At 46.6% G+C, this 14,967-nt stretch overlaps 1 protein-coding gene across 2 annotated transcripts in view; it reads right to left on the bottom strand.

The window, feature by feature from the left end:
* The window catches only part of LOC144829052 (NFX1-type zinc finger-containing protein 1-like), a 1,360,324-nt gene that overhangs the window by 752,242 nt on the left and 593,115 nt on the right, over positions 1-14,967 (bottom strand). For both annotated transcript variants that reach the window (XM_078687796.1, XM_078687797.1), the window contains exon 9: positions 13,958-14,101. In XM_078687796.1, coding sequence (XP_078543922.1) covers positions 13,958-14,101 — 144 coding nt within the window. The remainder of the gene's footprint in view (positions 1-13,957; positions 14,102-14,967) is intronic.

Here is a 14,967-nt window from a genome sequence, read left to right as displayed (position 1 = left end):
GAGCCTGTGTTAAGGTCTCGGGACCTAGACCACGACAGTGTCAGGCGGACTCAAGTCCGTCTGACATCGTTTTCGAGCCTTAAGTGTTCCCACACATCTTCCCATAAAAACTGTACATCATTTATGTAGCTGAGCCAATCACCTAAGGAAAGGGGACTCCCCTGGGTGCCTAGTTTGCAGAAATGTCTCAGTTTAGTATTTGTCCTTGGATGGCGGTCAAGCCCTGGCCCAAGATCTTCCATCAAACCCAACATTAAATCACCATTAACAGCATTTGGGTGCAGTGTCAAAACTTTCCTCTCACAGACATAGCAAATACATACATTTCAATGAAGAAGAGAGAAGTGTGATAATGATAAATTAAGTGCCATATTAAATGTAGTCAAGTAATATTGTGAAATAATATGTCCCATATTCAAAATAACGTTGAAAATCTTTATTGACAATGGGGAAACAATGAAGATGGGTCCTCACACATGTACTACACACACCTGGCATGTCTCGTCATATAACTCTCTCCGCTAGCACGGCGTTGTTCCTTCTGTATTTGTCTGGTATTTGAAAGTATGCATATGTGCCAAAAGCATGTGGAGATTACAGAAGCACCTGTATGTGTGGTATGAATATGTGAGTAGCGATGAGTACAGCAATCTTTGTGTTACTCCTACTTGACCATCTGCTTTCTACCTACTCAAGATCCATATGAAAACTAGACTACTAGACTAGTCTAAGCTTTGATTATCTCCCTAGGTCTTTATCTTTTTGGAGTCCTAATACCAGGAGAGTGCCTTGTGAACCTTTTACTAATGCTACCCCATGATAGCCTGTTTAGGCTCAGGAGGACATTTCTTTCATGTGCTGAAGTAAATAGTCTGGCAAGTATTGGGTGGAGTGTAAAAGAAGGGGCTCCTCCACTTGAAATGAAAATGCTACTTACCAGTATGCATCTGTTCTTGGCATGTAGAGCTGCAGAATTGCACACTATGCATAGATGGCCACCTAGTGTTGGGCCCGGATGTTTGGAGTTTGTTTTTGTTGTAGAAAGTCTTTGGAAGTCACGAGATAGGTGACTCCTCCTTTGGGTGATACTGCGCATGGGCATCGGCTCCATCCCCAGGTTGTTTTTCGCCATTAGGGAAGTGATGGAGATAGTGATGACCATGTGTGTTTGTATCTAATGACGATAACACTGGAACAGATAAAGGTAGCCGGGGAGGCGGGTGGGCGTGTGCAATTCTGCAGCTCTACATGCCAAGAACAGATGCATACTGGTAAGTAGCATTTTCCGTTCGAGGCATATGAGTTGCAGATTGCACACTATGCATAGATTGTATAGCAGTACCCACGTTAGCGGCGACCACCCGTATCTGTTGCAGTTGTTTGAAATAGTGTTTTAAGTACAGCTTGGCCTACAGTGGCTTGTTGCGTTGTTTGCACATCTACACAATAGTGTTTTGTGAATGTGTGCGGTGTAGACCATGTAGCTGCTTTGCAGATGTTTTCTAAGGGAATGTTCCCTAAGAATGCCATGGAAGCCCCTATTTTCCTTATAGAATGGGCTTTTGGAGGAATTGTTAGTGTACACTTAGCTTAATGGCAGCTAGGTGCACCTGATAGATGTGTAGGCTAAATTACACTTTTGAAGGTGTAGTAAATAGCCTATAATGTGTTGGATGGACACATCTAAGGGATTTATGTTGTTGTTTTGACAGTATATTACAAAACGTTTCCACTTAGCAGCATAACATGCTCTAGTGGTGGGACGCCTTGCTTCCTTGATAACATTCATGCACTCTTGAGGGAGTTTAAGATAACCAAACTCTATGACTTCAGGAGCCAGTTCGCAAGGTTGAGCTGAGCTGGGTCCGGGTGCCTGATCTCTCCATGGTTCTGAGTTAAAAGATGTAGAGATCGTTTTAGTTTTTGATGTGGTACCACAGATAGCAGTAGCAGTGTGGTGTACCACGGTTGTCTGGCCCACGTTGGAGCTACTAGTATAATTGTTAGCGAGTGTTGTTGCATCTTGCGTACTAGTAAAGGAATCATTGGTAGAGGAGGAAAAGCGTATGCAAACAGTCCTGACGAGTTCATCCATATTGCATTGCCGTGGGCCAATGGGTGTGGGTATCTGGCGGCGAAGTGTGGGCATTTTGTGTTGTCGTGAGTGGCGAAGAGGTCTATCTGAGGTTCTCCCCACATTTGAAAGAACGGATGAAGAACTTGTGGATGAAGTTCCCACTCGTGCATCTGCTGAGTCTGGCGACTTAGCAGATCTGCCATGGTGTTTTAAACCCCTGGGACGTGTTGGGCTATTAAGAAGATGTTCTGAGGTATAGCCCACCTCAATATCTGCTGAGCTAGTTGAGAGAGCTGCAGAGAGTGTGTCCCTCCCTGTTTGTTTATGTAATACATGGCTCTCATATTGTCTGTGTGGACTAAGACAGTCTTGTTTGCAATTTGTTTTTGGAATGCTTTTAGAGCTAGAAACACAGCTAACAACTCCAGATGCTTGATGTGGAGTAGTTTTTGAATGGTGTCCACTTTTCCTGCGTGGTGTGATGCAGTAGGTGGCTCCCCAGCCGGAGAACGATGCGTCTGCTGTTAGTATTATTTGTGGAACCGGCTCTAGGAATAGACGGCCTTTTGACATGTTTTTTGTGTTCCACCATTGCAGAGAGCGATGAGTCCGACTGTCTACCAACACTAGGTCTGTTAACTGACCCTGAGCCTGGTTCCATTGACGTGCTAGACATTCTTGAAGTGGACGCATTTGCAGTCTTGCGTGAGGTACTATGAATATGCAAGATGCCATCATCCCTATGAGTTGCATAAACACTCGAGCTGGAAGCGAGTGTTGTGATTTGAATTTTGTTAGGAGCGTTTGCACACTTTTTATCCTTGCTGGAGAGGGATAAGCTAGTGTTAGTTGAGTATTGATTGTAGCTCCTAGGTACTGTTGTGTGTGCGATGTAGCAGATGTGACTTGGTGTAATTTACTGTGAAGCCCAAGTTGTGGAGTAACATTATTGTATTGTGAGTGTGTTGTACACACTGGCCGTACAACTGTGCTTTTATGAGCCAGTCGTCTAGATATGGGAAGACGTGGATGTGCTGTCTTCTTAAGTGTGCTGCTACCACTGCCAGACATTTGGTGAACACTCTTGGCGCTGTTGTTCCTCCGAATGGGGGTACTTTGAATTGGTAGTGCTGTCCTTCTAGCACAAATCTTAGATATTTTCTGTGCGCCTGGTGAATTGGGATGTGAAAGTAGGCGTCTATGAGATTTAGTGTGACAAGAAAGTCGTTCTGCAACAGGAGTGGAAGGACTTGCTGAAGTGTGACCATATGGAAATGATCCGACTGTATGTAAGCGTTTAGAGGTCTGAGGTCTAGAATAGGTCTCAGAGATCCGTCCTTTGGAATTAAGAAGTATAGGGAATATACTCCTTTGTTCCTTTGATTTTTTGGAACTATTCTATTGCATTGTTCTGCAGGAGAGAAAGTACTTCTTGTCTGAGCAGCGTTAAATGATCCTGTGACATTGGCGCTGTTTGGGTGGTATATTTGGGGGGGTAGATGTTAGTTCTAGACAGTAACCTGACTGAATTATTTGAAGCACCCACCTGTCTGATGTGATGTCTTCCCAGGCTGGTAGGTATTGCTGTATCCTTCCCCCGACAGGAGTGGAATGGGGCGGGGGAAGGGGAGGGGAGTCATTGGGTAGGGGTGGAGTCAGTGCGTGAGTTGTTGTTCTTGCCTCTGCCTTTGTTGTTGTTACCGCGGTAACCTCCCCTTTGGTAGCCCTTACTGTAGGTAGACTGAGTGGGGCTTTTGTATGCTGTGGAAGGTGTGTCTGATGAGTACCCTCTGTTTGCAGCTCTATTAGTAGAGCGACAAAATGAACGTCTAGGAGCCTGCGACTGCAGGGCTCCCATAGATTTTGCTGTGTCGGTGTCTTTCTTCATTTTTTCGAGGGAGACATCCACCTCAGGTCCAAATAAGTGTTGCTCATCGAATGGTTGATTGAGTATAGCACTTTGGACCTCTGGCTTGAAGCCAGATATATGCAGCCAAGCATGCCTGCGCAGCAGGACGCTAGTATTGGCGGCTCTGGAGACGGTGTCTGCTGCATGTAGTGCACAGCGGATAGATGTGTTAGTGATAATTTTCTCTTCTTGAATTAGCTCACTAGCTCTATCTTTAAATTTTTTAGGGAGATGTTGCATTATGTCTTCGAGCTCATCATAATGTGCCCTATCATAGCGTGCTAGCAAGGCTTGTGTGTTGGCAATGCTCCACATGTTTGCTGCTTGTAACGCAGTTCTTTTCCCTGACGCGTCAAGGAGTTTAGATTCCTTGTCTGGTGGGGGAGCTTCGCTTGATGTTTGAGAGTTAGCTCTTTTACGTGCGTTAGATACGACTAGAGAGTCTAGGGGAACTGGTCCCTTTATATATGCTGGGTCAGATGGTGCAGCTTTATACTTTTTCTCTACTCTTGGATTTATGACCCGAGTTCTGACTGGGTCTTTAAAGACCTCAGAGGCATGTTTAACCACGCCTTTGAGCATTGGCAAAATTGCTGAGGACCTTGGTGCGATGTCAAATGTGTCTAGCAAGAAGTCCTCATCTACTGCATCGGAGTGCATGTCTACTCCATGGTATTGTGCTGCTCTAAGCAGTAACTGGTTAAACCCCATGGTGTCCTCTGCCGGTGAGGGCCTAGAGGGGTATATGTCATCGTGAGGTACATTTGGAACTTCTGGTGTATTATAATTGTCCCATGGGTCTGGCGAGGCTGGCGGATAATATGGCTCCTCTGGGTTAGCCCCTGTATCTGATATGCCGTCCCCATTATCATCATGTGTGCTAGATGGTGTAGAGGAGCGAGGTGGTGAAATATGGAGGGAGGGATTGGGTGCAGGAGACGGCACATGCATAGGTGAGGTAGCAATGTCCTTCTTCTTCTTTGGAGCCGGAGCTGGTGCTGGTGCCTCTGATGGTCGTTTCTTTGATAACGTCAATTGACCAGTCTTGGGATCTTTAATGAGAGTCTTTTGCCTTTGGTGTGGAGTAAACAAGCCTCTTTCAGGAGTGTGACCTTTCGGCGTGGAATCTTGTTTTGGCGCCGTAGCGGCTTCTTTCGACCTCTTATCTTTAATGGGGGAAGCCAGGGTCTTTTTCGGTTCTGAAGTTTTTTTCGGTTCCGAGGGTTTTTTCGAGTCCAATACTTTTTTCGGCTCCGATGTGTGCTTCGGCTCCGGTGCTTTCGTGGGGCCGGAAGTTTTGTGTGGCTCCGAAGTTGTTTTGGGTGCCGAGGGAACTGAGTGTTTCGGCGCCGATGGCTTCGATGCGGTACTAGATGTTTTTTTTCAGTGCCGGTGAATGTGGGCTGGCACCGGGTGGGGTTCGACTCGAGCCCGAATCGTCCGAAGGCTTTATTGACTTCTTGGCCGAGTCCGAAGGTGGGGCCGTGGAAGTAGTGTTTCGGTGTGCACCAAGGGCGAGGGTGTGACCGTAGCCTTTTTTGTGTGTGTCGAGGGAGGGTCGGTGTCGACGGTCTTACTTACTACCCGCTGCGCTGGAGTCACGTCCTCGACATCAGAATCTTCTGCCTCTGAGTTGCTGTCGACGTCGTACTGTTCTGGGACGTTGACGCCTTCCTGGAAGATGTCGATGCTGAAGATCGAGCCATTGTTCTTCTGGCTCTCCGGTCCCGGGTAGTTTTTTTGGAGCGGAAGGAGGCACAAGCTGAACAGTCCTCGGCCTCGTGCTCCGGAGAGAGGCAGAGGTTACAGACCTCGTGGAGGTCGGTGTGGGGAAACTTCGACACACATTGAGGACACTTTTTAAATGGCGTCCTTTCCATTAGCTGGAGTCGAGGCCTACTTGGGCCCGAAGGCCGTAGTCGAAGACCGGAATCGACGTTCTTGGTCTTGAAGAGTAGTGTCGACTGGAAAACTCTTTCGAGAGTAGTTTCTTGAAGCCGGTGAGGATTGCGCTCCAACGGTAATCTGTTCCAACAAGGAGTGCTGGAACCACATCCGAGCCCGGTGGCGGAAAAAAACAATCTGGGGATGGAGCCGATGCCCATGCGCAGAATCACCCAAAGGAGGAGTCACCTATCTCGAGACTTCCAAAGACTTTCTACAACAAAAACAAACTGCAAACATCCGCGCCCAACACTAGGTGGCCATCTATGCATAGTGTGCAATCTGCAGCTCATATGACTCGAACACATATTTCACGCATACAGAAAAAAACAAGAAAAAGACAATGTCACTGGACAAGGGTGAAAGCATTTTATTAAATGTAATTGTGACTCACATAAAATGATGTTGGCAGACCTGGTTAAACAAAGGTGAAAACAGGAATTTAAAATTATTCCTGGAAGTATGCTGAAAAGCAGGCAACTGTTGCACCTTTTAAGGAGTACTTCTGCAACGTGTAGTGAATGCCCAAAAGAACCTCTGTGGGAGCAGCCTTTTTTGAAATCAGGCTCACAGTGACAATGATGAACCTGTACGGTGAATTCAGGAAGGGGGTAGATTGTGGCTGAGGATACCAGTTTGTGTCCTTCTGTGAGGAGCCACAGACTTAAAGAGATCCTTATATTCAGGCTCCAGTTCTCTGTCAAGGTGTGCTATATTTTCCTTTACCTCAATTCAAGAAATAAAAAACCCACCATAACAAAACCCTGCAAATTGAAAAAAGCAGCAGCTACTTCATGTTAGACTGGCATTTGGCAAGATGAATGGATGGTGAAAGCTCAAGTTGCCTCCTGAAAATATCTTGGGCTATGGCACTTCTTTTTTACACAAATAAAGCAAGGATTTGCAGGTATAATGAACCATTCTACAACCACTTCCCAAAGTGTTGCCGATCCAAATGAGAACAGACATGATTAATCCTGAAAAATATCTTCTATTTTCCTAGATTTAAAGAGATCATTATATGCAGGCTCCAGTTCCCTGTCAAAGTGTGCTATATTTTCCTTTACCTTAATTCAAGAAATGCAGGACCCACCACAATAAAACTGTGCAAATCGTAGAAAGCCGCGGCTGCTTCATGTAAGACTGGCATTTGGCAAGAAGAATGGATGGTGAATGCTAAAGTTGCTTCCTGAAAAATACCTTGGGCCATGGCACTTCTTTTTAGAAAACTAAAGCACTGAATTCCAGTTATAAAGATCCCTTCTATAACCACTTCCCAAAGTGCTGCCAAACCAAAGGATTAAGAAGCACAGCAAAAAAAAATGGGAGAAATTTGATTAGAGAAATTTCCTGTTTTAAAGTGTCTCAGTGTTGCGCTCTGCCAGGAAACACACATTTTTAAAGGCACTAAATTGATTTCTAATTTTTTTTTTTTGCAGAATTTTATATAGCGCTAACTAGACCCGAACCGAATCAGATAGCTTTACATAGCACCAGTTACGTTACATGAAGACGGACACACATTCATTTTAGGCACGGGGAGATTAGGTGATTTGCCCAGAATCACAGGAGGTTTTGGCGTCGTTACCGAGACTCGAACCCAGATCCCCAGGTCCGAGGTCGAGCTCCCTAGCCGTTAGGCCAACTCCTCTCCTCTCATTTCACTGTCATACCCGGAGACAGCTCAAAATAAACACAGATCCATACTTTGAGAAGGAAAATGTTACTTACCCTGCAAGGATCTGTTTGTGGCATATAGTGCTGTAGACTCACATACTGTCGATACTCCTGTCATCTAGTGTTGGGCCCGGGTCTGTGAAAGTTATTTTTCTTCGAAGAATTCTTCTCGAGTACCGAGGTACTCCGCCTCTCCCTTTTTTTTGCAAAGTGCATGGTGCTGCCAAACCAAAGGATTAAGAAGCACAGCAAAAGGCATGGGAGAAATTTGATTAGAGAAATTTCCCGTTTTGAAGTGGCTCAGTGCTGCGCTCTGCCAGGAAACACAAATTTTTGAAGGCACTAAATTGATTTCTCATTTCACTGTCATACCTGGAGACGGCTCAAAAGAAACAAAAATCCATACTTTGCGAAGGAAATTGTTACTGACCCTGCAAGGATCTGTTTGTGGCATGTAGTGCTGTAGAATCACATGCTGTGCGTACTCCTGCCATCTAGTATTGGGCCCGGGTCTGTGAAAGTTATTTTTCTTCGAAGAATTCTTCTTGAGTAACGAGGTACTCTGCCTCTCCCTGTTTTTTTGCATAGTGCATGGTCATCGGCTCCACTGTTCGTCACACGGCGGGTGAGGATGACGCTGGAGGAAATGGATACAGGACAGAGAGGGATAGAAAGATGACCGTGCAAGAGAGGTAAGATGGAATGATAAACATATGATGGAATGATAACTGGAATGATAACTACCCAAGGACTCCCGGAAGGAGGGTGGGTGCATGTGAATCTACAGCAATACATGCCACGAACAGATGCTTACACTATAACATTTTACATTCAAAGCATGCATAGTTGTAGATGTGCACACTCTGCATAGGCTGTATATCGGTCCTCTAAGTGGTGGCTAGTCTATGGATGTTGCAGAAGATTGAAAAAGGGGGTAAATACATCACTGCGATAACCTTTAGTGAAAGTATGTGGTGTAGACCAAGTAACTGCTCTACAAATGTGTGAAATGGGCATGTTCCCTAGGAAGGCTATATAAGCTCTTTTTTCCTAGTAGAGGGGTCTCTTGGAGGAGCAGGTAAAACCCTTTTAGCTTTTATGTAACATGTCTTGATGCATTTAAATATCCATGTCGCTATGCCTTATTTTGATAAGTCCTTCCCCTTATGCAGTCAGAAAAAGCAACAAATAGTTTTGAGTTTTCCAGAAAGGGCTTCATCCTGGCCACATAGTAGATTAAGGCTCATCTGACGTCTAAGGTATGAAGAGCCCTTTCTGCAACTGAGTCAGGTTAAGGAACGAAAATTGGGAGTTGCTAGAATGTGGGGTCGCTATTTGGCAAGGGTTTGCACCTTTGTCCAAGTAGGGTGTGGGTAAGGGAGTTACACTTCTAAAATAACAACTGCTCGCCTGCTTGGTAGCTTGGCACGAGCACTCAGGCTTATCTTAGAGGCAGGGTGTATAGCATTTGCACATAACCACATTTGCACAATGAAAGCACTACAAATAGACACAACACCAGTTTAGAAAAATATGCAATATTTTTATATACTTAAGACAAGACCAAAAACTATATAAATCCACAATACAGTCCTTAGAAATTGTCAGTAACCAAAATAAACTTGAAATTACGTTAATTGAACTCGATAGCTCTGTCTGGGGCTATCACGGTGTCGTGAACAACAAATTCCAAATAGTTCTGGCTGACCGCGCCAAGTTGCGGGCCAGCTACGGTGTCGGGAAGACCTGCAAAACAGTACCTTTAGAAAGGCAGGGCATTGGCTACCTCTCGATGAGCCCCGAAAGGCTGGCGTCCGCAGGCTTCTGTTCCTGAGGTCGGTGCAGGAGTCGTTGGGCCCTTGAAGTCACACGTGTTGCAGATCGAACTCCTCGCGGTGGAAGGCGGGAGCGCTGGCGTCGTCAGGCGCTGCGGGGCGAAGTGCAGCAGTGCGGCATGTGGTGCCCTCAGGTCGCGGTGCAGGCAGTGGCTCTGTGACGGTCGTCCGACGGGGTCGGTGAGACCAGGGCAGCGGTGCGAAGTGAGGCGGTGCTCGTCGCGGGGCTGGCAGGTCACGGTGCAAGCAGCGGCGTCGTAGTGGCTGAAGCGCTGGCGTCGGCTGACGAACTGGAGTCGATGGCGCCACGTCGGTAGGGCAAGGCTGCGGTGCGGGATGAGGACGGTGCGTCATGCAAGTTACGAGCAGTGCCCTCGAACCACGGTGAAAGCAGCGGCGTCGATGATGGCGAGGAGCGGAGGCGTCGGGGATACCAGGGCGACGGTGTGAAGTGAGGCGGTGCGGAGTGCGGTGCCCACAGGTCACAGTGCAAGCAGCAGCTCGGTGGCTGTGTGAAATGGCGTAGTTGGTGAGACCAGGGTTGCAGTGCGGCATTGCGGTGGTGCTCTCTGCGGTGCCTTCAGGACACGGAGTCGGCAGCAGCGTCGTAGACGGCGTTCGGTTGCTTTTATTTTCTTGCAGAACAAAACACACAGTCCTCAGTGCTGATGCATAAGAGCTCGAAGTCTTTGCTGTTCCTGAGACTTCTTGAACAGGGGGCAAGCTCTACCTCAAGCCCTCGGAGAAACTCAATAAGAAAGTTCCAGTCCAGACCTTTCACTGCCCAAGACAGAAGCAGCCACTGCAGGTCAACACAGCAAAGCACTCAGCAAAGTGGTAGTTCCTCCTCAGAGCTTCTCCAGCTCTTCTTCTTGGCAATCTTCATGGTCCCAAAACGTTTTAAAGTTTAGGGGTTTGGGCCCTACTTTCTATAACCCAAAATCATTTGTACTCTCAGGCAGAGTGTGTCTGTTCCCATCCAGAATCAGTCCTGTCCTCTCTGGTGCAGCTTCCTGGCAGGAGGTGGAGACAGTATTTTCAGAGGCAGACCAGGCCCATTCAGGTGAAAGGAAATCTCCTCCACCTACTCTAACTGCAGCCAGATCTATTCAGCCAATCCCTGACCTATCTTGACTCTCTGGAGCCACTTCTCCTCCCCAGCCCCTGTCACCCCAAAGCCAGACAGTCAATCCACAAACCAAGCAGTGGCACACTGGATAACTGAGAATGAAAATACATACTTTCTAAAATTGGTATTTTTAAACATAGAATGTAAAAATCACCTTTACTAAAAGATGCATCTTTAGATGCTGAGTTAAGGCATACTAAACTTTATTTCTCTACCTTATTCCCAGGGGTAGTTATGTTTATAAGATGTTATAAACAAACTCCCCATTCTGTCCTATGGGAACAGGTAGCCTTGCAACAGTGAAAAACTAAATAGGCAGTAATTCAATATCAGGACATGCCACACACACCAGGGCATTTCCTACCTTTCACATACACTGCACCCTGCCCACAGGGGTACCTTGCACCTACCTTAGGGGTGACTGACATGTAATACAAGGGAAGGTGAGGGCCTGGCAAGTGGGTGCACTTGCCAAATCAACATGGCAGTCCCACAGTGCAGACACACTGCAATGGCAGACTAGAGTTAAATTTACAGGCTGCTTGTGTGAGTGGCATAATCCTTGCTGCCAGCCAACTAGCAGCATTTGATTTACAGGCCGCGGGCACACATAGCGCACTGTACTAGGGACTGACTAGTAAATCAAATCAGCCAATCATGGAAACACCAATCCATAATAACAATTTACTACAGTGGCACCTGCACTTTAACAGCGAACAGCAGTGAGAAAGTGTGTAGAGATACAAACCCAGTCAAAACCGGGAGGTCAGAAAGCAAAAAGTCAGGGGAAACATGTCAACAAATGCCAAGTCTAACAGGAGTTCTATAGACTGGTTAAGGTGGAAAGTAGAAATACCTCAGGAAAACATTTAGGGTTGGTTCGAAGGGCAACCCTATCTCATGGTACCTGAAAGAAAGGTTTTTGTAAGGTAAAGCCTTGAAGCTCTCAGACATGTCTCAATGATATTAGCCACTAGAAAAGCTACTTCCCAAGAGAGAAATTGCAAAGTACATGACTGAAGGGGTTAAAAAGGGGCACCCATAAATCTTGTGAGGACAATGTTAAGATTCCATGCCTGAGCCACCCGGAGAGGAATCACTCTTTTGAGTCCTTCCAAAAAAAAGCTTTAACAACTGGAATCCTGGAGAGAGAGACATGTTGCCTATTTTCTAGATAAGCAACCATGGCAGTCAAGTGTAGCCGAATGGAGGTGAAGGCTAGTGCACATGTTTGAAATTGTAGTAGATAACAAACGATGTTCTGAATGTTGGTGGCTAAGGGGGTCAATCTGGTTTGATAGGCAGAAGGAGACAAACCTTTTTCCATTTGAAAGCATAGCAGGCATGCGTGGAAGGCCTATGTGTTTCTTTTAGAATATTCATGTATTCAGGAGGTGACTTCAGGTACCCAAACTCTAAGACCTCAGGAGCCAATCCAAGGTGCCTGATTTCTCCATGGTTCTGCATGAGACGGTCCGGTCCTGTTGGGGAACCTCTCATGAGAAACTACCGATAGCTCTATGTGAGTGGTGAACCACTTTCGTCTGGCTGAAGTGTGAGTACCAAGGTGAGGTTGAGGGAGGGCTGCTGCTGCCTCTGAACCATGAATGGAAGCAAGGGGAGAGGTGGAAAAGTGTAGGCAAATATCCCTGACCAGTTCATCCATAGCACATTGCCCATGTACAGCGGGTGTAGGAATCTAAAGGCAGAGTTTGGGCATTTTGAGTTTTCTGCCGTGGCGAAGAGGTCCACGTCCGTAGACCTCCAGGGCTGGAAGTATCCGAGGAGGACTCCTGGGCAAAGTTCCCACTTGTGGACTTGTTGCAGCATCCTGATGAGGAGGTGTGCAAAGTTCTTGTTCACTTCCAGGAGGTATTCCGACATCAGGTGTATCCTGCAGTGGAGAGCCCAGTGGCAGATGGACTGTGCCAGCTGAGAAAGCTAAGGAGAGCTATTGCCTCCCTGCTCCTGTATGTAGTACATGCCTGTCATGTTGCCCATCCGGACAAGGACTATCTTTCCCTCTCTGTGGAGAAGGAAGGCCTTGAGGGTAAGATGGACCGCTAGTAGCTCCAGATAGTTGATGTGGAGATCCCTGTGATTGGGATCCCTCTGATTTTGGACAGTCAGGTTAAGTAGATGGGCCCTCCCACAGACCTCCCACGCCCCCTGAGTGAACTGTATTTTGTAATGGTAATCTGCAGAAACAGGTCGTGGAAATGCAGCTCTTGCAACAAATTGTTGGCGTTCTACAACTGCAGAAAGCAATGAGTGTAGCAGCAGATCAACACTAGATCTTCCCAATGACTCTCTGCCAGAGACTACTGTTGCAATAAGCATTCCAACAGTGGACACGTATGTAATCTTGCGTTGGGCACTATGGCAATGCTGTAGGCCATCATGACTGAGAGGCACATGACTGTCCGGACTGTTACCAGTTTATCTGGATGAAAAAGAGGCAGCAATGCATGGAAGGACTGGAGTCTTGCCAGACTGGGGCAGGCTTTGCAGACCTCTGCATTGAGGATGGCTCCCAAGTAGGGTTGGATTTGAAGGGGTTGGAGAAGGGATTTTATATCGCTGATGGTTACGCCCAGCTCGTATAGCAGGTCTATAGTGGCTCGAGTGTGCACAAGGCACTTCTGTTGCTTTGTGCTCTTTATCAGGCAATCGTCCAGATATGGGAATAAGTGGATGCCCTGACTTCGCATGTACACAGCTAGCATTATGATGCTTGATGTGAGCGGGTCGGGTGGAAGGAAAAGAGGCCATGGCAAGCAAGGACCCACCGGTGGTCGGAATCAACCAGGGAACCGTCCACAAAGAGAGTGAACATGTCACCCTATACGGGCAAAGGGGAAACATGATCGGATACAATATCGACGGAGGCAGAAGAACCCTGAACACTGAGAAGAACATTGCGGCGTCAGCAATACGAACCACACATCCGAAATCAACAGCAGAAAGAAAACAATCCAACATTGGAGCCGATGACCATGCGCATTGCAAACAAGCAGTCCAGACACACTATCATGACTTGAGAAGAATTCTTTGAAGAAAAACAATTTGCAGACATCTGGGACCAAAAATAGATGGCAGGAGTATGCACAGCACGTGAACCTACAGCACTACATGCTACAAACAGATACTTACAGGGTAAATAACATTTTCCTTCTCAAAGTATGGATCTGTGCTTATTTCGAGATGTCTCAAGGCATAACAGTGAAATGACAAATCAATTTAGTGCCTTCAAAATTTGTGTTTTCAGGCACAGGCCGGAAAGCATACAGCATGTGTATCTACAGCCACACATGCCTCAAACACAACAATTACAGTAAGAAAATTAATGATGGGGTTGTTTACCTTTTATTGTTTTGATACCCTACCTGTATTGATAGTAGACTTTCAAGGTGCTTGTCTGAAATATACTTTTCCAAGATACTGTCTTTAAGTATCCCTCTATTAGCAGCTTGCAGAGAGGCTGCTTTATCGCCCAATACTTCTTCAATTTTTCTTTGTTCATCTTTTAGCTGGTAATTATGGGACAGAAAAAAAGAATTGTTAAAACGGTCATGTAAAACACTTGACCTGGGGTGTTTAAAGATAAATTACCACAATCAAATACAGTGCTAAAACAAGAACAAACAGAGAAATAACACGACTGAAGTTTGGAGAATTATCATTGTTTTCATCTGTGTGATAAATCAAACCTACAGGAAAAGCAATGTCACCCCTATTAAGAAGTATTTACACACTAATTTCAACAAAAGTTTGAGAATATATGTAAAAATGCACAGCCCTGCATTTACAAATGGCTCATTTTAAGAGCAGCAAATGTGATCTGTGGTGTTGTGAGTACAAGACTTCTTCCAGTGGGATCACTTGCCATACCTGTTGGTTGCCTGGAGGCGATCACTGCTCCCTTTGTTGAGAGGGTGTACTACCGCTCGAGGACATTGCTGTTGTCGGTCCTCCCCGCCGCCGCAAACTACTCCATCAGCGGCCGCGGAGCGGGAGGACCACAACCCCCACAATCCCTGGCATGACTGCCACGCCCGCCGACACGCGATCTTTGGCGCCCGGAGGCGCATTTAACACCGGTGCTTCCCCCGCGTCGCGGGACGCGCGCGGGCTAAGCCCGGGCAAAGCCCGGGCAAAGGGCGGGCCCTCTGAGGCCCTCAGAGGTCAAGGAGGCCGGGCCGGGCGCACCCCCCTAACATCGATATTATAAGTGCCCCAAGGTATGTTGCTCTCCAACAATTAATGACTGTTTGATCCATTTGGATGGACTGCGGGACACTTCTATATTCTATGAGAGGGACAAAACGCTGCCTCGATTCTAAATAACATTCCACCTACGAACTTTACTGTATTATATGGTGTACGGCTTAGTGCT

This window comes from Lissotriton helveticus, chromosome 4_1 (genome assembly GCF_964261635.1).
Source record: "Lissotriton helveticus chromosome 4_1, aLisHel1.1, whole genome shotgun sequence".
NCBI lineage: Eukaryota > Metazoa > Chordata > Amphibia > Caudata > Salamandridae > Lissotriton > Lissotriton helveticus.
This window is presented reverse-complemented; position numbering and strand designations above follow the sequence as displayed.